Source organism: Psittacula echo (assembly GCF_963264785.1).
Source record: "Psittacula echo genome assembly, chromosome: 16".
NCBI lineage: Eukaryota > Metazoa > Chordata > Aves > Psittaciformes > Psittacidae > Psittacula > Psittacula echo.
In genome coordinates this window covers 5,496,603-5,519,364 of record NC_137752.1, presented here as the reverse complement: position 1 = coordinate 5,519,364, position 22,762 = coordinate 5,496,603, and the positions used below count along the sequence as shown (strand labels likewise).

The following is a 22,762-nucleotide window of genomic DNA, read 5'->3' as shown; positions in this document are numbered from 1 at the left end:
GAGTCATGAGAGCTGCTCACTCAAGGGTACTCCAGATTCTCCATAGGGTGAAACAATTACAGACATCTAAAGAGGTAAATATAACTTCATCACACTACTCTTCTTGTTTGAATGTTTGTTTAGAAAGAGCATGTGTCACTGAGCTTTGTAAAACAGGCAGAAATCTGCATTTCCTACCCTATAAACATGACATTCGTGAAACGTACACAACTAGAGCTTTATAACACAATTATCTCCACCATCCATAAGTTTTAAGTGCCCAATCACCTCACCAGAGAGCATCTGAAGCAAGTTGTAGCAGCAGCAGAGATCCCTCAGCTCTAACGGCAGCCCCATTGTGCTGAGTGCTGTCTGTATACCCAACAGATCCGAAATAGGGACCGGCTCACAGAGAAATCAGAGACAAGCACAACACAGCAACTAAGACGTAGTGGTTTTCTGACTCCCACAAAGATGCTATAGTAAGGCCACACTCCAAGCCCCAACAGACAGAGCTCAAGTTCAGTGTGTTAACCATACTGTGCTAACCAATACAACCCAAAATTACAGTTTCTAGAAAGTAGGGCATCCACTGACTGTGCAAAGCTTCCAGCCTGGCTCCCTACACAGCCTCCAGCCTCACGAAGTACAACACTCAGAAGATTTTATGGAAATAAAACACAATTACACTCTCTTTTGCCCAATACAACTTGGAAACCCGAACATCAGGAATAAATAATGCTTCATAATGTTTCACCATCCTGGGCAAGAAGAAAAACATTCTTTGATCCCTTAAGGACTGCCTCCCTCAGCAAGGATACTCTGCTCATCAGCTGGACAGGAAAGTCTAGCTGAGCAAAAATGGTAATTCAGTTTTCTTGTGACTACAGACTCGTGTCCTTGGGTTTCAAGAGACCCACAAGAGTATTTTATAACTCATGCTGTAGCAGTGGTGATGGTTCCACAACACAGATTTCAGGCCTTCACAATGCTTGAAGAAGCATGCAGCTTTACAACCCTAATGGGAATTATATCAGTGAACCCTATTAGTCTACTTTTTAGACAGTCGTGAAGAAAAGCACTACCCAATTTCAAACAGTGCGCATTTGAGCTAAGATCAAAAGCCACACGTATGACACACCACTCTGGTCACTTGCTTTCACCCATCTCATCTTCCAGTGCTACATATTTGCCTAAGTCCAGTATCAGTGAAACACAGGACAGCACAGGGTTTGTTTTGCCTTTAGTTCCCATTCTTAAACACGCAGCTGTGACAGGTTTATATTCAATTCCCAGTTCCAAACAGTGAATGTGTACCAGTTCATACACCTCAGATGGAAGTTCTGCTGCAGCAGTTAATAGCATATTGTACCCATCTAGGCAGCTCTCACTAAAAAGTTTGGATTTAATCTCATAGTAAAAGCACATTTTTGGACCCTAAAAATAGGCTTCTACAGTTTAGAACTTTTTAAAGTTTTAAAATCCATTTATACCCCTCTTCTACAAGAACTGCCAGAGAAAATACAGCATCTGGCGGGAGGAGGGCATTGGTTTACTACACAAAGATGACAAAAGAAAAATGGTTTAGAACCTATCTGACATTTAAATACCAACTTACAAACTTAAGCTGGAACGGCAAATACCCATGACAGAACTCAGGCTGACTGAATCCAGTCTCATTAAATTCACATTACGTTACTTTACCTACCTGTAAAGGCAACTATTTTTCAACATAAATCCTAGAGTGTCTATTGAGATTAAATGCTTATCAAAGCACGGAATAAATGTACCCTTTGGCATCGAGATAAAAGCACTAAGAGAAGCCTCATAAAATAATGAGTTCTACAGTAAAATCTAGAGCACAATGAAACTCCAAGACAATTAATACTGCCAGGAACAGATTCTTACCAACTGTGCTAAGCCCAGGACGCACAACATGTTTCAAATACAGATCTCCAAATTCTTTTACAAAGCTGGTAAGGCTACAGCAAGCAGACAAGAATTTCAAACTCTCTTTTAAGGAGTTTAGAACCAACAAAGCTCCTGGTATTTTAGTGCCATTGCAGGCTCTTGGAACACTGTAGGCATTTACAAGTGCTAGCAAATTAATATGCTGCACCAACTCATTTGGTGAACAATCTCATTCAGATCTTAAGCTGCTTGTCCTGTGTTCTGAATGTGTCACAGGCTGAAAAAATCTGAGGCACCAAAGATACTTTCTGAAAGGGTGCTGGAGCTTTTCAGGCATAAAGCCGCTTGCTGTACTTTGGACTGATTACTGGGCCAGTGAAAAAAAGGCATTCTGGCTTGCAGACAAACAAACCCAAGACCACCACATAAATCATGATGTTATTAGCCAAAGGACTAACACAAACTACAGTTCAATGTTATTAAAATCATCATAATAGCATTAATGGAGAGCTGCTGGTTAAGTTTGGAGTCAGTGTTATAGAACGGCCTGTTTTAAAGGAGTATTTCTTGATGAATTGCTCTACTAAGAGTATGTCACAGCAAAGAGTGCTGTGCACAGAGCACATGTGGTGAATATTTGTGAATAAAACTACACAGATGTGTGATCCCGATTTCCACTCTTCTCACATTCCTGGAAGATCAAATAGAAGGCTTGTGGCACAAGAACAACAAAAAATAAACAAACAGAGGAAACACTTACATTATAATGTGCTGCTTGTGCTTTCCTATCACAGCAATAACAAACCATGAAGTATCAAAAGAGAATGACAAGCACAGTGATGCTCTTTTCTATTACTGTTGTGGGAGGAAATGTAACAAATGTTTGCTTCATTTCCAGAAAGAACTCCACAGGTCTATTTGGAATAAACAGTGCCCACAAATTATAGGCAAATCTGTTACAAATTCACTTCTCCATAAGCCTGCTATTCAAAACAAGCAACTGATAACATAGCAATAAAATGAAAACGGCCAGTTCACGAGTAAAATACTGCAAACAGCTCAAGAGTAAACTGGTATCTCACAAGAGAACCATAAATTTAGGTCAGCTTGTAGCCGCGCTGCTCAACAGAACAGGAAACAACGTGATGTGCAGAATAAGATGTCGGTCACTTGGGCTCACTTTTTCCTGAAGCAAGAGAAGAATTGCAGCTCACTTTCAATATTACTTCTGCACACTTGCTTCAACTGGAAGCCTGCATGCTGAAAGGTGGAGACCAGCTCATCCCACCTGGGGAACAGAAACTCTTTCTGGTAACATCCACACACGTATTCACAGTGCGACAGCCTGCTAAGAGACATGAAGCTGTTTCCTACAAGCCATTATTTTTGAGCAGGGCAATGTAGGGCATCTCACAACTCCATCTTTAAGGACCAAGTAATTAACTCCTCAAATGAAAAGAAAACACACTCACATTCCATCTTCCATCAGGGATGTGTGAATATCACCCCTACACAACTTCAAAAGTTCAGACCGGGAGGGTTTTAAGCAGATGCCATTAAATATTGATGTTTTTTTGCATGACTGTTTATTTGAAGGGAATTAATCAGTATATTGGGAAAATAATCCTTTGAAATGTGGCTGTAAGACATACAGGCTTTATAGCATCCAGTGAGCACTGCAATTCTAGCAAGGAGAATCTATTCTGGGTATCTATCAGCATACTACACTGATTTTCAATGTAAGAACATACAATAAAATAGGTATACTCTGTTTTACTTTTTGTCTCAGAGTACAGTAGCTATACAGTAGTTTAGAATTTTAAAACACATAAGAACTTCCATAACAAACGTAGGCGCAAGAGAAATTACCCTCTTTTTCCCCAGAGTCACAAGATGGGAGAGGTTTGAGACCTGCATATCATTTCCGTGTCCTCAAGTGACATCCACTCCACCCCTCCAAATCTTGCTTAATTCATACATACTTCACCCGAGCTCAAGACTAAAGTATAGGGCATCTGCATGCACTGGAGAAGAATTTCTTAGTCAGGATATTGAAGATGCAAACACTTCAGCAAGCCACATGCCTGAAATGAGAGCGAAGGTTCTGAACATTGCCCTGCCTTGCACAGCCACCACTGCAAGCAGAGTGACAGATGTTCAGAGCGCAGAGTCAGCATTACTAAATTAAGCACAATGATCTAAATTTCTTATTAACCTAAAAAAAAAAAAAAAAAAAAAAAAAGAGCCAAAAACCCACAATGCAGACAGACAGAATGGATGGATGCAGAAACAAAAAGCCCACAGCTTCAGTTCTTATCTGCACTGAAGTAACTGAAATTACTCAAAGGGCTGAAGAATAATGTTTAGTCTTAGAAACTGTCATTTAGTTGAACAATGCTACAAAATATAAGCAATTGCTAAACTAACAGATGCACTAATCACTAGTTTTAGCAGTATTTCACACCAATGCAAGTGCTTCTCAAGACGAAGCTTATTACAAGGGCTCCATGTTAGAAGTGATAGTGGTGGCGAGGTAAAAATAAATCTCAGGAGTTTATTTTCTCTCTCAAATTAAAAAGCTGTAACTTAAGCAAAAATAATGAATTTCACTACAGGCAAAGTCCCCAATATTATCTAACTTTTCATATCTTTGCTTTCTTGTCACCTTTGTAATTCCTGTTCCATCTGTCTAGACTGAAGAAAATCACACGGTTTACGAACTTCAACTATTTTGAAACATGGATGTTAAGGCAACATGTATTGGCTCATTTCTACAACAGTAATTAACATTTGATCTTGGGCCAGGAAGATCAAAAATACCCTTTGCTCTATTGTCTTTTTAATGTCAATGCAAAATATAGGATAAATACCATCTTCTAAATCTGAACTTAAATACAATCCTTAGGTAACTGAACTGCCCTAGAAAAACAGACAAAAAGAGACAAAAATAAATTGTCAGAATGCTCACTGTCTGAAATGCTTACCCAGAAAGCAATTTCAAGAAATAAGAGCATCTATCATACCCAAAATGAATGTAACTATTGTAGAGACATGCAGCAAGACAATCACATTCAAACCAGAGCAGTCACAGATTTAAACTGCTCTGCAGGACTGAAACAGGAGCTTGGATCTCCACAAATGTTGTGCAAGGAAGAGCCCACAGCTGAAACGTGACTGTTCCAGCAACCGCTGGCACAACACAATCAAGGATCCCAAAGCTTAAGGTGGGCTGTCAGCTTGATATACAGCTGCTCCTCCCGACAGAAAGTGCACCTGTACCTTGGCAATCTGTATCAACTCCTGCTATTAAATATAATGATGTGCCAGCCTCCTCCTCCCCTTTCACTCTTCCTTTTATCTATGCTTTGCTTAATGTTGCTTTCATCCATTACATTGCTGCAGCTTTGTCTGTTGGAATAAAGGAGCACTCAAACACAGAAGAAATGCCTTTGCTTGAAGAACAAACGGGAACCTCCTGCCCAACCTTTGACTTGGATGCATCTGAGCTACTGATCTTCATAGAGCAACTGGAGCTTCTGGGCACAGTTCCCTGAACGTCCCATGACTCCCCAGCTATTTTATAACACAGGGATAGACCATTTGCTTGATGAGCAGTTGAATCATCTAAGAAATATGAAAGAGGATATTGACTTGAATCTACCAGATGATTTATCTGCCAAGCAGGGAAAGCAAGCTTGGCCTCTAAACCAGACTGATACAGATAAGGAGGAAAGAGGAAAACAGATGTGTGCTTGCCTATGTACACAGAGGGCAAATGAAAGAAAGGAAATTCCTCACAACTGGACAAGAACATCTCCTCCCACAGCAAGTAGAAAGGTCATTTGGCGCTTCTCAGTAACGACAATACCTTCCACTTAAAACAGTATTCGGAAGCTACAACTGTGTTCCAAAGGTTGACTCCAAACTACTATTGTATCTCAAAACTACTATAGCCACAAAGAGAAAGAGCTTACTTTTCACAAAGTTTAGATCCATCTCCCCAAATAAAGAGAGTTTTGGCTGCTAACAAACTAGTGAGCCATGAACCAGTAGTACCAAGATTACGTTATGGTAAAATGCTTTGGCAGAGCATGTCTGAAGTCAGAAGTCTTTAGGATGAGAACATCTGCCAGTTTCCACAAGGGACATTCAGGATGCCTTCACTAACATTAACGACAAAGAGTCATCCTAAAGCATTCCAGCTTCTCTAAAGTCCTCAGAGGCCTTTTGAATATATTTGTAAAGGACTCCAATATTCTGTAAAAATATTATTACTGGTTGCCTGACTTGGTGTGCAAAGCAAGATGGACTAAGACAACATGGCTAAGGACTAGGAGCAAGACTGGAGAAGCATCATGTGGTCTACCCTACTGCTTTGGGTTTTTTATTGGGGATTTTGAGTACTCTTGTATATGAATGACATTCATAATGATCAGTAAGCATATCCAACAACGCTAGTGACACATTATAGTTAATTCTTGCTTATGAACACCTATTATACAGACTAAAGCTCAGTCATGGTGTTTCACTCCTTATACAAGTTGATGAAAGCATTTCCAGAAAAGCTTAATGCAACATGACATTTTTATCCCCAAGAAATTCATGTGTAATTGCAGACTGTAAATACACACAAATAAACACAGTCTTAATACAAGATGCACAGGAGCCCACATTGCCTCAGCAGTGTCTGTTGTTAAGAAAATGGTGTATTTCCTGGCTCTGAAATGCTTTATTTTACTAATTTAATATTTGTGACCAGATCTATTTTTGGAACAGCTCTGGAACACACACACAAAGGAGAGGAAAAAAAAAGTTACGAATGCAATGCCATGAATAGAGCCATACAGTTCTCGCATTTTCCCCCTTAGAAGATTCTGAGCATTAAGCACTGCACCACACAAAGAAAATGTATTATAGTCCCCCTTTTTTTAGGGTGATTTGTGCCTGTGGCTTTTTTCTTTTCATTTTGGGTTCATCTCCTGATTATTTTCAAAATTCTCCTATCCAAGAAAGCCTCTTGACATGCATTAGGGCTTACACATCAGTCCCAGACTGTTTAATTTAGCCCTAATACCTTGAGGAAGGTTCAGGATGGATTGCTGCTATTCTGATTAAGGAATCAATCTCCCCCCCTGCTGAGAAGGTTGGATGAATGCCTCACCCCCAGAGGGAAATCAATATTGCTCCACTGACCAGCAGCTTCCATACACTGCATGTGCTGAGGTATAATGAATAAAGAAAGCAGCACTTAATTCTTGCATTATAATTATAAACCAGAAACTGAATTTCCACTGTTTTGACATTCTTTACTCAGTTCTTCAGGCACAGATTCTAGCTTTTTACCACTCTGTCAATAACCCAGATTTCTTTCTTTGTTCCCAGAGATTAACCCACAAGCAAACCACAAAACATAACTCTCCCAAGCCAACAAGATTCAACATTCAAGTCAACACAAATTTCTATAACCACATGCATGAAAACCATACATATCATCCAAAAGAGAATGTCTTCTGACCACTGTCTGATTGGAGTGCACTACTTCATCATGCTTTTCCTAACCACCAAGTATTTCAACTCAACTGCTAATAACCAAGTGAAATATATTTGTATTGTTCAGCTCAGCAAAGGCTTTTGTTAGCTGGAACAATTCAACACACTCCCAATTAAACATTGGCACTAGGATAGGCATGCTTTCTCTTTAAGACTAAGTATTTTCAAAGAGCACCAACAACTATGTAGATCGAGTCTCCAAAGGTACCTAAATCAGGTGCATGTGTTTCACAACAGCACATTTCTTGCAAAAACTGTCTTCCTCCAACAATTACAGCTTTCCTATTTCAAGACACTTTCATGTCAATCACACTGAACCTCTGGAAAGGGTGCTTCAACAATTTAATACAAATATAAGGATGACACAGACAAGAAGCAGAGCAAAAGCCACAATGCAGAAAGCAAAACCAGCTCACAATTAGCCAGGAGAAGTGACACAAAGGTGGTCATAGTTCAATCGTGCTGTATAGATGGATGATTCTACCCTTCCAAGACTGTTGTTTCCTGGGCAACTCCACTGCGTCTCAGAAGACTGCATGCAGCCATACAGCCAGAGAAGCATTATTTTGTCTTTAAATAGAGTTGGAACCAAGCTATCCCCCCCATGCCAAAAATAAGGCTGTAAATCCCCAGGGCACTGACTGAAATAGGAATGGAGTCACGCTTATCATGTGATATGCATTCTCATTACCTAAAGGATAGGCAGGTTTGCTCAGCTTACAATTTTGGTTTTCAGGTAAAGCAGGGAACATTTAAGTGTTGAATGCCTTGATCACCGCAGGTGTGCTGCTGTCCTTTGGGAGGATGCAGCCCTTCTGATCAGCCCATGACAGTGTTTTGGAGCAAAGCAGCAAAAAAGCTGCTAACCAATATACACACTGCTGAAACGTTTAGCTTAAGAGGTCTTTCGCACACTGAAAACTGAACTAAAGCTGTGCTACATGGTTTTTCAGCTTTTACATGTTAAGTTACAAACATATGCCAAAACGCATCCTCTGCAAACACAGATGTTTCACAACTGCAAAGAGCTGTAAGGAAATAAAGGCTCCAGACTAGCACATACAGCCTTTTCCTCTCTCCCTTTATTTTTAGGCTTTTCCAGTGACAACACACAAACAAAAGCATCTCAGACTGATACACTTGAAAGAGGCAAGATACGTGAAAAATAGTTCTGTAGTGCTCTACCACAGCTCTCCCAGTTCATCCACTGCAGTTTTTCCTTTACTCCAGCAAAACCTTAGTTACACATTCTTAATGAATGCCACTCCTTTAAGACCCACATTTGACAGATGAACAGCCCTCAAGAGGGCAAGAAATATTTCCCTTTCCCATTTAACTTTTGTCTGAGAAAACACACTTCCATTCACTCCCTGATGCATGCCAATCATTTCTTTCCTTTTGTAAATACATGATAAACATGTTAAAGCATTTATCTCTCAATAAGAGAAAGCATAATGCAGAGTGAGAAATATTATCTAAATGCATTTAAAATCTAATTGCTAAATAATTCCTCAAAGCTTTCTGCAGAGAATGATGGATGAAAACCATTTCTGCAGAGAATAAGGGCATGAAAACCAGCAGCACACACACTTCTGGACAGAGCTCTCAGGGATATGATTAAATATTCTTTCACAGCAAGTAAAGATACAAAACGCAACCACAGAAATCAACATACATACATTCAAACCAGTAAGTCAACTCTACTTAAATATTACATGGAAAAAGCCACATAAAACCAGCAATGCTACAAAGCCAAGCATGAAAAGAGGACTGCTAGGTTCCTTCACTACTTTTCTGCTTTACTTCGTATCTAATCTTCATCCTTTGCTACACCTGCTTTGGATCCCAAACTCTTGACTTGCTATTCCTAACGTGCTAATCCCATAGCACATCTTGTCTGATGGCAGCCACAATCCCACTTGTCCCATCCAGAGTCCAGCCCTGCTCTCCCCACATGCTCTTTATCTTCTCTTGATACTGATTCTTTGCTTTTTTGTTTAAATTCCCTTCCTACTCTTGAGCTCATTTTTGCTGTTTCCTTTGCCCAGTCAGTTAGTCCCAGTTCTCTCATCCTCCCTGCATTCACCATCAAACCACCGCTTTCCCCAAACGACCCCATTCCCATCATTCTCAGCACTTCAATCACAAGAACAGTTCCTAGATGAGCAGCTCCAGGTTTCTGTCACTAGATCCTAGCATGATCTCTACTCCTTCTTCCCTGCGACATTTGATCTGTTGAATCACCCAGTTTTCTCTCAGACTACCGCATCTCTTCTCTCATTCCTCATCCGAGGGCGAGTGACACAAGAGAACCATTGTGCCACCAGCAAAGATGGACCTTTAGCATGTCTCAGTGCAGCCATGCTTTCCATCCCCTCTCTCTCCCAGCTCAGTGATGCACACTATTCTTCCCACTCATGCAGGACCTTCTTCTTTCACTCCACTGAGTGCCAATAAGAGTCTGAGAGCAGGACAGGCTGACCCCTCCCTGGCCTGGAGCAGCCATGGCATAGGAAGTCTGGCTGTACCCTTGCAAGGACCAGACTGAGGCATGTTCAATTATTCTGTGTGTGACTCCATCACCTTGTCCCACAAAACCCCTCCAAGGCCAAAATATACTCAGCACATGCTGGAACTCTTGAAAACTTTGGCACTAGCATCTTGCACCAAGTAATTCAAAAGTTTTCGGAAAAATACCACTTAAGTGTTTGCCTAATTTGGGCATATTTTCTCAAGAGCAGCAGAAAGCATATCCCTGCTCACCACCTATTGTCTGCCAAATTTCAAAGCCTTGCTCCAATGAATAGGAGCACTACAGCTTTCCAAAACCAAACGCGCTTAGTATATGCAAGAAACTGGCCCTGGTAACAACTGAATAATTCTGACTGATCTGGGTTGTTCAGGCTGGAGAAGAGAAGGCTCCTTAGGGGGAGACCTTACAGCAGCTCCCAGTGCCTAAAGGGGCTACAAGAAACCTGCAGAGGGGTTTTGGACATGGGCCTGTAGGGACAGGACAAGGGGGAATGGCTTTAAACCAACAGAGGGGAGACTGACACAAGATCATGAGCAGAAGTTCTCTCACTGATACACTATGGCATTTCCTCAGCATTAAGGACTATATGGATGTAGCTTGTTGAGGACCATCCTTCTAAACCAGGCAATAATTCCCAAGAGACTCCATTTCAAGTTTTATTGCTTTACTGGGTTTCAGAGAGTGTCCGGGGAATTGCTGTTGTCCTTTTGGTTGTTTTTCCAATTAGGTTGACTCTTCCTCAGATAAATTAAGGACAACATTGCAACAGAGCTGCTTCTTTACGTGCTTTATAGCACGCATGTCTGCTTCAACAACCAGCAATGAACGCTGGGCAAGCAACATTTCATTCTTGCACTTAAACGCTGCTGCTCCAATGCTAGAAGTAATCTAGAAAGCCCATCTACAGCTTTGCCATCCTTGGATGCAAAAAGAAACATTTTATTTAATAATACCAACAAATCATCCTTAATAAACTGAGACAAAGGAAATTGACCAGATTAATAAGGTTACCCAGACAACACAAAGCTATCATGTGAAAGTTCCAAAGGGATCCCTAAATCATCCCTACCCCACCTGCTCAAGAAGACTAAAACCACTGGATCCCGTTTATCCATACAATTACTTTTTTGCCTATTCTACATTCTAGAGCCAAAGCCATTGATTGAAAAGAAGGACAAAAATACGCCAAAAAATATTGAAAAGAAGGACTGCAATACGCCAAGAGACAATTGCTGGTTTTCCTCCCAGTAATTTAATCAGCTTCTTGTTCTAACAAAAAGAAAGTGAAAAGCAGAGTTTCTAGGGGTAGGAGAGGAAGAGAAATTTCATATGAAATGCATACACTTATATCGAAGGAGGAAGTTATTTTAGCATATTTATATGAACACCAAGGAAACTCAACTGAGCAGTGGATTTTGATGGCTGGATTGGATTCAATGTATAACCCATCTCAGAGGCATTATTTCAAACAGGATGAAAGTGAATTTCCAAAAATTCATTAGCAGGTTACTTGTCCAGCAGTCAACAAAGGCAATAATGTAAAGCATGTTATTAAGTTACAGTGCAGCAGTGGCTCCTGCTCTTCATGTGGAGCATGGTTTTTGAAATTCTACTTTAAAAGACTGTTTCACAACATGAGTAACACTAATGAGCTGCAGAGAGTCCAGAAAAACATCGTCTCATGTTTGACTGCCTTCCCATATGGTTCAAGAAAGCAGGGGATCTGGAGCAGCCACAACACAAATGGGAAGAGTCTGCGACTGAAATGAGAAGTAAAATATATTCTGCAGTCTTGACTCGCACTGAAAGACCATAAATGCCCCAATTCTTTATGAATAGGTGGGAAACACAAGAATAGGTAGGTGACAATATTAAAGAAAACCTCTTTCTTAAAGCAAAGCATAAATGTAAATGAAATTACTCAGGCATTCATACGCAAAAGGCCCAGCAACTCCTTCAGGAGGCAGAAGGGAGTCTTTCTACTCCTAGTGCCTGGAAGTATCAAGGGGAGTACCCATGGACCTCACACATAACCCCATTCTCCTACCAACCAGCTCCTGTGAGCAGCAGGGGAGCCTCCACACAACACATCACCTTAAAGTTTAAAGATCATCTACTTTTAAGCCAATGAAAAGGACTGTGACAGCACTAATTTTAAAGCATATGTACTTACAGCTTCAGCAGCCTGAAATGCCATCCTGTTCCAGGCAAATACAGAGGTGTGTGCTTCAAAATTAAGATACTGTACAATGATTCAGCTTCTATAAACCACTTCTCACTTGGTGATCTGCATATACAAGCTGACCACTTAAAACAATGAGTGATCCACTGTGAAATGTAACACAACTTTGGTACCTCTAAACTACCAAAATAACTATGCAGAATGCTTCGCTAATGAAAAGTGTATTTGGCTTTGGAGTGACCATCTCCAGCACCCAGCACTCTGTATGCAACTCGTGCAAAGAGCCTTGGAATAGCCAAGCAAATATTGTAAATATGATGCTTTTATTCCTGACCTCAGCTTGTTTTTTTTTTTCCCCTCATTTCTTCACACTCTCTGCAGTTGTTTTTAGGGTGACTTACTCAGGGAGGATATTTTTGTGGGTGAAATTCCACCCCCTTGGAAATACAGTTTTAACATGTTACTAAATAGAAACCAAGATACTACTGAATACAAAGAGAAGGAGGTCAGGGGGGTCATCTCTATAAATTGTCTGAATGATTGCAACAATTTACACCTAATTAACAGGAACACATACTTTTCAGAAGAGCATTTGCCCTCACTACAGAACAAGATTTTCTAAGATACAAACAAATTATCCAACCCACATTTAAAGGTCAGGCCCATTGCCTTATATAATGGAAACTCTCAACTCATCATCAGAGTGAACTTGTGATTTAGCATGCAAGACAATACCTTAATCTGTGTCCTGGTCCCACCAGAAAGCAGCTCCTTTTCCTCTCAAAAAGTAGGAGGTGTGAGAATGGGATGTGTGGGATGACACACACAGATTTCTACTGTATGCAATCAACTACACTGGTGCATACAATAAACCTAAATGTTGGCTTAAGAAAAGAATCAATACATCAAACCTGGATCCAGCACTGCAGATCCTCTTATAAGGAACAAGCCGACAAGAACAGAACATTCCTTTAAGATCACATTTGACCACCGTGCCCAAGTAACACTACCTAATGCCACCAAGGTCAAGATCACCTAGGTACCCCAGTTACTTTCCAAGTGTGAGTCATCGCTACATACAACACCCATACATTACAAATACCAGTGAAGAACAACATTGCATTCAAGCAAATTTAAGAAACGCAAGGTTAGAGCTGTTTAAACACAAATTCTGCTGATGAAATAGAGACAAGTACTGAGAGAAGAAACGATTTATCAGCCACAGAAAGCAAGTGGGGCCTTTCAGTTCTCGTAGTTGCACCAATGTTTCATCTTCTACCAATGCAGATGTAGTTAAGAAAACATGATCTACAAGAATTCCACTTAGTTTAATACTGTGAATTAAGAAATTACTACCACTGAATATAATTTTCTAAACAAAACAAACTTTAATGGCAATTCACACTTACAAGTGGAAAGAACTTTATATGGCAAAAAAACCCCTGTATCTACGAATTATGTTTTTCATACTAACACATACTGGAACACTCTACAAACAAAAGGCGCGGTCCCCAAAGCATAACCTACGTGATGACTTTGCCAACAGAGTCCCTTGCACAAGGGCATCAAAATAAGCCGTTTGCAAATCCAGAATATTCACCTTCTTACAGTTTGAAAGGACAGTGACAGCTTCAGCAGCCACCCAGCTCTTCACAAAGGTCAAAGAAAATTTGATTCAATCATCCTCTTTCACCTTTTTTTTTAAGCCTCACCAAATGTGGAAAGAACCCCAACACCAAACCCACAGCATCTGCACCTCTGAAACATTCATCACAGAAAGATGAGCCTTCCCACATTTAATCACTTTACCACTTGCACTTGCTGTATGGCAGTGTTCCAAGAAGGCAGTTTTTCCTGGACCACTTAACCACAAATTTACACATAGCTCCCCCAAACTACATGCTGTATCAAAAATCATCATCAAGAAAGATCATTTCCTTCAATATACCAACCATGCAGCCACAGACTTCTTCTACCCAAAAGACAAGGACTGAGGTTAGTTTTAGCTCAGTTTGCCATGTAATTCCTACCACTTGATTTGAGGGCTTTGTACCACACAAAAGGACGCTGGTGGGAAGTGTAGCACACACTAACATTTTACTAGCTAAAGCACCCTTCAGAACAACTCTGTGTGCCATGCTCTGTGTCCTTCCCCATTACCCAAGAGAGGAAAAGAGTGGAAGAGATCTGAGCGTGCTTTTACAGCCTGCTGTCCCTAAGACATAGTTAACCGAAGGCGCAAATCAGGTCTGTAGAGTGGTACACAATCTTCACTTACCACTTACATTAGCCAAGTATTTAGAAAACAATACCAATTCCAAGAATCAGACATAAAATAACTATCTACAATACTCTCCTACCTGCTGGCCCTTAATGATACTCTTGAACTGGGCTGAAAAACAACATGACTGTACTTTGTCCCTCACCCACCGAATTCTTCCTCCAGCTCCTGAACATTTCACAAGTGTAAGGGACAGCAAGACTTCTGCAGGGGTTGGGGAGCCTGACAAACTGCACAGCTCAGCCACTGCCACACTGTACAGCATGCTTACACAGAGAAAATCCATCAACAGTTATAAAAGACCTTAAGGTTTTGCTCTGTAACACTGGATTGCTTGGATGCCCCAGATGATCTCATTGTCCTGAGTATTCAGTACAGGACATAAATGCTGCATTAGTACCTCTAATAATTCTGCTGGTTATGGGTCCATTTACAGTCACGGTGTCAAGCTCAAGATGAAACTCAAGTCTAGATGTGAGTGAAACATCAGTAGGAACTCTGCAATAGGATTTGCAAGCCAGAGGCACAGAATCCAAGGAACATCACAGTACAAGGCTAAAAGTCTGTCTTGGGAGTAACTTGCACGTTGCCAAAGGGATTTTATTGCTTCTGAAGTATGAGGCTTTCTGCAACCAGCTTTTTTTTTTTCCAGGATAAACAGAAATTCTACATAAATCCATGCACATTAACATTCTACATGCTCTAAAGAGTGAGCTCCATTTTACTTCTCCTTTGCTAAGTTTAAAGGGGTGAATCATAAATGCTCATCCAGTCTGGTAGATCAGCACATCAGAGACACGGGGTACAAGTCAAGCCTGATCAAACAATGCTGATCTCGCCAGGAAATTTTTCAACTGCTGTTGGAAACACACTTGTTACTGCTGCAACTTTCACCCATCAAATGGTTCCATCAAATTATATACCAGTCACATCATATAGGCAGCTGATTACACCACGTGCTCCTAAATACCCATCCCATGACTACCTGAAACAACTAATAAGCTTAAAGTAAATGGAAATGTAATTTTGCTTAAAAAGCATCCCATGATCAACAAGAGGAAATAGCACATATTAAATATAGGATACTTCTGTGCTTTCCTTTCCCCAGCGAACAGGAGAACATGGGGAGAGAAATCACTGGTCTGGCCTAAGTACCCAGTGCACTGGACACTGATGTGCTTTCAAAGCTCTGCCCCAATTAAAAGAAAGGAACTCGTGCCAATTTCATACCTAGAGTCATTTAATCTGTTGGTCCAACCCTTTTCTCCTCAGTAACCTGGAACACTTACCAAAGTCCTGCACTGAAGACATAAAAAATAATACTTTAATGCTGGTAAACACAATTTCACCCACAAAACGTTCAGGGGGAAGAAAGTGTCACAAAACCAGTTTGTATTGTTACCAAAGGCGAATGTAAGATTGCACACACACCTGCAAATATTTAAAGAAACAGAAAGAACTATTTATAAACACTACTCTACTACTGCTGTTTTGTGCAGAAACACCTTGGTATCACTTGCTCGCTTTTAAGAATGAAACATAACCAGGTTCATCTGGAGAATTCAGAGTTTATTTTCCTGTGTCAAACTTGTTATACTGGCTCACACTTTAATTCCACCCAAATTATTTTATCTCCTCTCCAAAGCACCCTAAATGCAGAAAAAGAAGGAAAACTGCAGATTTTCCCAGTAAGATTCCCGTGCAGCAGAGCTGTTTATATACTGATGATTCAATATAGCATCACTACAGTATTTCATCAGGATGTCTCACCTTTCTTCCCCTGGAGTATCCAAACATACCGCAATAACCTCTCTCAGTAAGCATTTGCGCCCTGATTTACTGTCTAGTTCGAACCAGATCTAGCTGTAACATGACTACAATGTCACAGCAAAAGGGGATGCTTGAACTGCCTGCCAGCAATGCAGCCAGAAAGGGCAACAATTAGCACATCTAAAATAACCATTTCTACACAGAGGCAGTTTAAAAGCTCAGATACATTGACATCTTAACTCGCACTGGTGATGAGCCACGGACAGATGAGCACAGGAGCAAAATCCTGCAGTGCTTTGCAATCCAGATGACCCTCTTGCTACTCATTCTTGACTTCTCCATTCAAAACACTATTTCGTTTTCCTCTTCACCTCTTTCCCATGCAGATTTTGCCCAAAGATTTTTAATGTCCCATCATTAAATTAACAACCGCTTGCAGAGGCTCCTGTCCACTATATAACCCCTCAATAACAGGTTTTGCTCCACCATTATGCCACCAAACATGGCTGCATCATGCCCTCTTTGTGATTGAATATGTATATCTCTTCTGCTTCCAAGATTTCTTTCATTTGCCTACCCTTAATTCTCTCAGATTAGCAAGGGACCATTCCAAATGCCATTATCCACTTCTAACAGTTTGGCATTTCACAGCAACGTTCCACCGTAAACGAAACGCATTTAGACTTCCCAGGTTCACTTCAGAAACAACCTAAGGGCTTTATACACCGAAACCCTCCCCACCATTAAAACGTACTTATTCACACACAGCAGAAAACTCTTCTAACAGAAACCTCCGTCCTCCAAGCGTGGAGAGAAACCCCTTCACAACAGCCAGAGGAAACGTTATCATCTGGCTTCTCTTCCCTGCAGCTCCCCCTCCTGAAATCGGACCCCCTTGGATATAAATCCACCTCAGAGCCTCTCCTCCAGCTACATACAAAACCCACCCCAGGCTTTGCTTTGAAAGCCTCCCTCCGCTTTCGAGCCGCGATCGCTTTTTGTGCTGCGGAGCTCTTCTAATACATATTTCACTTAAGAAAACAAACACAACTCCTCAGGCTCCGCTGGGATTTCCCCACAGAGGCTGCACGCGAAGTTTTTGGAAGCGGCAGACCCCCTGAGGAAAGCGGCCCCGGCCGGACCTCCCCTTCCCTCGGGGTGCCCCTCACAGCGGAGCCCGCCGCCCCGCCCGGCCCCCAGCCTCGCACTGGGACCGGCCCCTCCGCACAAACCGTTATGACACGGGGCGGGCGCGGCACTCCGCGGTAACCGCCGCAACGGCGGCCCCGCTCCCCCCTCATTCACTCACCCACAGCTCCGTGCCCCAGCTCATGGCTCCGCCGCGCCGCCGAGGGCCGGCGCTGAGGGGCGGGCAGGGGGCTCTCGGGGTCTGTTTGTGCCCTGGTTGAGGCTTCCTTTCCCTGTGCTCCCCGTGGGCTGAGAGCCGGGCCCCAGCGAAACGCGGTGCGGAACAGAGCGGGCCGGGCGCTGCTCACGGCCGTTGCTCACCGCCGCTCCCGCCTCATCGCGCCGCAAAATGGCCCGAGCGGCGCCGCGCGGTGAGGCGGTGGCGGAGCGGGGCGGGGGGAGGCGATTGACAGCTCTGGCGCACTGCGCAGGCGCGGCCCGAGGCGCGGGGTGGGTGCCAGAGGCAGGCACGGCGCAGGCGCGGCTTTCGGTCAGTCAGCGCGGTCCCGGTTCTCGGTGGCAGGGGGATAGCTTGGGCTTTGTCCCGGTTCCCCTCCGGTCCCCGCACGGGCAGGCAGCTCTGTGCTCCGAAGCGGGCCAGCGGGACGAGGTGGGTGCTCCCCGCCCTCAGGGCAGCTCTGTCGGACAGCCCCGCCCGGCCCGTTCTCAGGTGTCTGTTTCCAATTCCACCTTGAGCCAGGTGAGGCTCTTTATTAAAGCCAATGTTCCTGTTATGACCATTTGGGAGGGGGAGATCCACCCTAGAGAAGGAGGAAACATCCACCCTTCACACTGATTGCAAGGGCTGAGTTTAACTCAGCTCCCCAAATATACACACCCCAAAATAAACCAAATCCAGGAATATTAACTCCACCATCTGTCACCAATGCAATGAGCAAGCAGAAAAGTAGCCATATTATCTGCTCTTGCATAAATACGGGTTATTGTAGGAATTATGCAGGTCTTGCAGAAAATGGCTTATTCCCTTGCCAGAGAAATAAGATTTGGTTTATGCTCATCTTTCTCTATAACAGAATTTGAGCTGTTACTTCAGCTGATCTTAAATTTCTGTCTTCTCAGCTACGAGAGATGTAAAAATAGCTTTAGATGGGTATTTTATGTTGCTGCATCTGTTCATGAAATACATCAGGGAAAGGAAAGGATGTTTATTCATCTGAGGAAAAAGGTATCTGCTTATAGAGGGTGGGGATCCTGATGGCAAAAGATAACATTTGAGGAGCTGCTACAAGGAGCATTAACTCGTCTAGATTAATGTACTTCTTTCACTGAGGCTTGCCTATTACCCTGCGTAAGAAAGGACAAGAATAGAATAACTTATTAAGTAATTCCAACATTTATAAACAACAATGAAGACAAGTGTTATGTTAATAACAGAACTGTATGTATTTTTAACCTGACTCAACTGATTTGAACCTGAGTAGAATGCTGCTCTTCACACAGCTGCCTTTGAAGAGGGACAGGGAACAGGCAACGCTTTTGTTCATCATTAGAAGTTATTACTTTTAAAAGCAGACTTCATAACAACTAAGAGACAACGCTGTTCAACTCATTTCAGAGTGCTCCTTCCTGCTGCTAACAACACATTTAAATGTCTGAGCCTGCCACACTGCCTAAAGCACAACCACAATGTTCCAAAGAACTGTGCGTGGCTTTTGGAGAAGGGACACCAAAGCCCTCTGTCCTCAGAGCCACGTCCACCCAGAACACGTTGCAAAGCCAGACAACACAGTTACGTCATGACTTTAGAGCTTAATCCGTAACTACTTGAGTAAAGAGAACGTAGAGACCAAACAAAAAGCAGCGCTAGTATCATCTGAGGTAAATTCACTGTGGAATTTCCTTTTGCACAAAGAGCTGGGAGGGGAACAAGGCAAACCTGTTACACCAGCACAGGCGGGGAAACCTGTCCACGCCAGAAGATAGAACTGCTTCACCAGTTCCTGAAAGATAAAGGCCAGAAATGCAGGTTCTGTGTTGTGATGGCACGTTACTATCAGTCATGCCAAAACCTAGGAAAAGTTAAGGAAACTGCCAAATTAGCTGCTAAGTGATTCAGAACATATTTAAAGAACACAAAATTTGTGGGAACAGATGTTCAAGACAAACACTAAATAAAATTAATTTCAGATATTTCCAGAATGGGACTTTTTCCTATTTTGGCTATTATTTAGCTTGAAACTCTCCTAGACACGTTATTGCTTTCAGTTGTACAGTGCCCAAAACAGCACAGCCTGCACTTGGTTGGTCCTTAATTACTAATGTAATTAACAGCAATGGGAACATTAAAACTCCTTTTATGCTAAAGTAGATGCTGGAAGGCTCGGGAGGTCCCAGCCTGAAACAAATAATTCAAAATGACACTTGAAAATTACATTATCTGGCACGTCTTTACTTAATCTGCACAGTCCAAACCTGAGCAACAGGGAAGCTGGTGGGAGTTTTCTCTTAGCCACACCGAGGCCAAGACCATGTAGATCCATTATCCAGATATGGGCTTATTCCTGCAAATACTCTGTTTATCTCTCCTGTTGTTATAATTCAGAACACTCCCAGAGGTAGAGCCTAAGCCCAAGCAGAAGCAATTCCCTTTTTAGAAGGCCAGGACTTTGCTTAGGAAACCCCAACCCCACCTGAAAACAGCCAGATTAGCTGCTAAATGAATCAGAACATACTTGGAAAAGATAAATTTAACCCCTACACTACAATTCTGTCTAAACCCTTTTCTCTGGGTTTACTCATGCAAAGCAGGAAAACTCAAAACTTGCAGAGAACATACAAGCATTTCTGACTTCTAGATACAACAGGAAGAGGACCTACCTTCCCCCCCTGGAGTTATCACCCTCGCAGCTGCTTCCTTTTTAACTTTCTAATTCTACCCAGATCATCCATGTCCACGACAAGGAACACAGATACTGCTTATAACCTCTCCTACACTGGGACAGAAACAGCCCCAGGAAAGGAAGAGGACACACCTTTCCCTATAGCCATGGCCATCACAGCTGTTTCCTTTCCGCTGTTAGAACACTACACAGATCATTCAAGCACACAGCAGGGGGCCTAGGTTCTCTTTACATGCCTTATCAGGGCCCAGAGAGGCCTAATTAAGGCCTGATTAAGACCTAATAGCTCTGGCCAGTCTCAATTGTGGCCTTCACCTACACTATCTGCCTGTGGACCCAGAAACCCATTTAAGCTTTGGTCTGAAGGCTCAGTCTCCACTTGAGCAATGCTGTGGGGGTACTAGTTTCCGCTTCAGCCCCATGTAGGCTGTGCCTTAGTTATAGGTTCTTTTGATATGGAGCCTAGCTCATGTTTGATCTTGTATCAGCTCCATAGACCTGTCTAGCTACAGCTACCCTATATGTCAGATGTTGGTTGCCATCACCTGAACTGCGGATTGACTTTTTAACCCAGCCTTGGTGCTGTATTGTTGCTCTAAGCTTGCCTGATGACCTGGATTCTTATCTGCTCCCAGCTACTATCCCTGGGCCTGTTCCCCTCACCTTGCTTGATGGGACTGTACCCTGGGTGGTGAGACTCCTATCCTGTTGTCTGTGTTACTGTGCTCATCTCCCAACTCTGTGTCCCTCAGAGAGCACCTAGCCCTTTCTACTCCATGTCATGCTTACACCACAGCTCATGGAGTAACTGATGCTTAATCTGCTTTGCCCTGTACTGAGGCATATATGTAGACTATACCTACACCAGAATTTTTCTGACACTGCCAGTGTCTTACCTCCAATCTCAATGGTTGCTCATGATACACTTTGAGGAAAAAAAGAAAATAAATCTGTGAAGGGTTCTAATTAGATGTTTGGGTACAACAAAGGAGTAAAGAGAAAAAAATATGTTTAACTGCAGCTAAGAATAACTGTATGTGCTAGGAACAACACATGTAGAGCTGCGTGAATCTTGCCTGGAAGCTACAATGAAATGTATCAATGTAATGATGTGTTATAGCATGTTCATTACAGAAAGCAGCCAGTTTGCATATTGATAGACATGTAAGTTTAAGTACAGACATCTTTTTAACACACAAAATGCATAGCCAAAGAAAGCAAGCATGTTATAACTTCTGGTTTTGAGATCACTTAGTCTAGGTAAGTGGTGAACTTGCTATGATATCCCAATAGTTGGTAGAGTTACATTAAAACCCAGAAATTTTCAGACTTTGTGGCATAAAAATCCCTGATTGCTCTTAGGAAGCATCTTCAGACTGCTGAAGGCTTTTCAGCTGAACCAATCCTCATAGTTATAGGGGAAAGCCTCATGCTATCAAGTAAAAGTGGTATAACTTAGTGGAACAAGGTGTGAAAGGAAACCTGTGCTGCAGCTGTTTGTTGGGAGCCCAAAGCCTCCAGGTTTCCCAGGCGGTCCGTGCACAGGAATTATAATAATTAGAACATTAAAAAAAATTTAAATAAAATATCTGGACTAGCGTCACCTTTTCAGAATAAATTATCTGATGATTAATTATGTTGGCTTCTTACCGTCTGGGTGATGCAGCTACGTGCGCCTCAAGGCTTGATGCTGACAGGACATCTAGCGGCATGCACGAGTTACTGCCCTGAGTCCTACTAGAAAACAGATTGATTTTATTTTTTTCATGCTTCCAGGTATTTTCTGGTACCAGTCCAGGTTTCTTTGATTGGTGGTGGCATTTCTGTGCTTATTTTATCACCTAAGAGTATAAAAAAGGGGGGAAAAAGACAGGACATTCTACATAATCTTGCTAATTAGTCAAGACTACTGATGTTAATCTGCTTTTTCACCATGTCACTTGCACCTTACTCGTCTGGTCAAATCCAGTTGTTTATTTGGCTCTAGGTGAAGAAACTTGCACAGCTATTACTCCATACACTGAAAGGGAAAATCAGAATGTTTGAGTTCCAAGAGCTGGCAGCACAGAACTCCCCACTATAGAATTAGTGATTGTATTGACAGTTTCCCATTGCATAGTCTGTCAGAGCAGTTTAGCAATCTGTTAGCTTCAAAAACGTTTTAAATTGCTGCTATTCATGTTCACTTTGCTACTTGTGTGTCTCTGTTTCAACAAGTCACAGAAGACAGGCCCAATCTGCTTGTCATTTCATTTTTAAGTGGGATTTGAGCTATTAGTTCCAAATAAGTAGCCACAAAGCTACTTCTGTAAGGAAGCAGAAATCCCTTTGTTTTCTTATATATTTTTTGATTATGTTTGCTATTAATATTTAAAACCCAGCTTTAAACAGAAAGGTTTTCAGTTGTTTGGACTACCTGATGCCTGGGACATCTGCTCTCACCACACATCCCAGCAAGCAGCTGAAACCTCTTAAGTGATGCGCTTCTGAGCTGGAATCAACAAGCC

General features: G+C 42.1%; 1 protein-coding gene across 1 annotated transcript in view; it reads right to left on the bottom strand.

Moving 5' to 3' along the window:
- Positions 1–17,539, bottom strand: part of FNBP1 (formin binding protein 1) — a gene marked incomplete at its 5' end in the record, with an annotated part of 94,585 nt that extends 77,046 nt beyond the window's left edge. The window contains one exon of the mRNA XM_080630541.1: positions 17,516–17,539. Within this exon, the coding sequence (XP_080486667.1) occupies positions 17,516–17,539 (24 nt within the window). The remainder of the gene's footprint in view (positions 1–17,515) is intronic.
- Between the last annotated feature and the right edge of the window lie 5,223 nt (positions 17,540–22,762).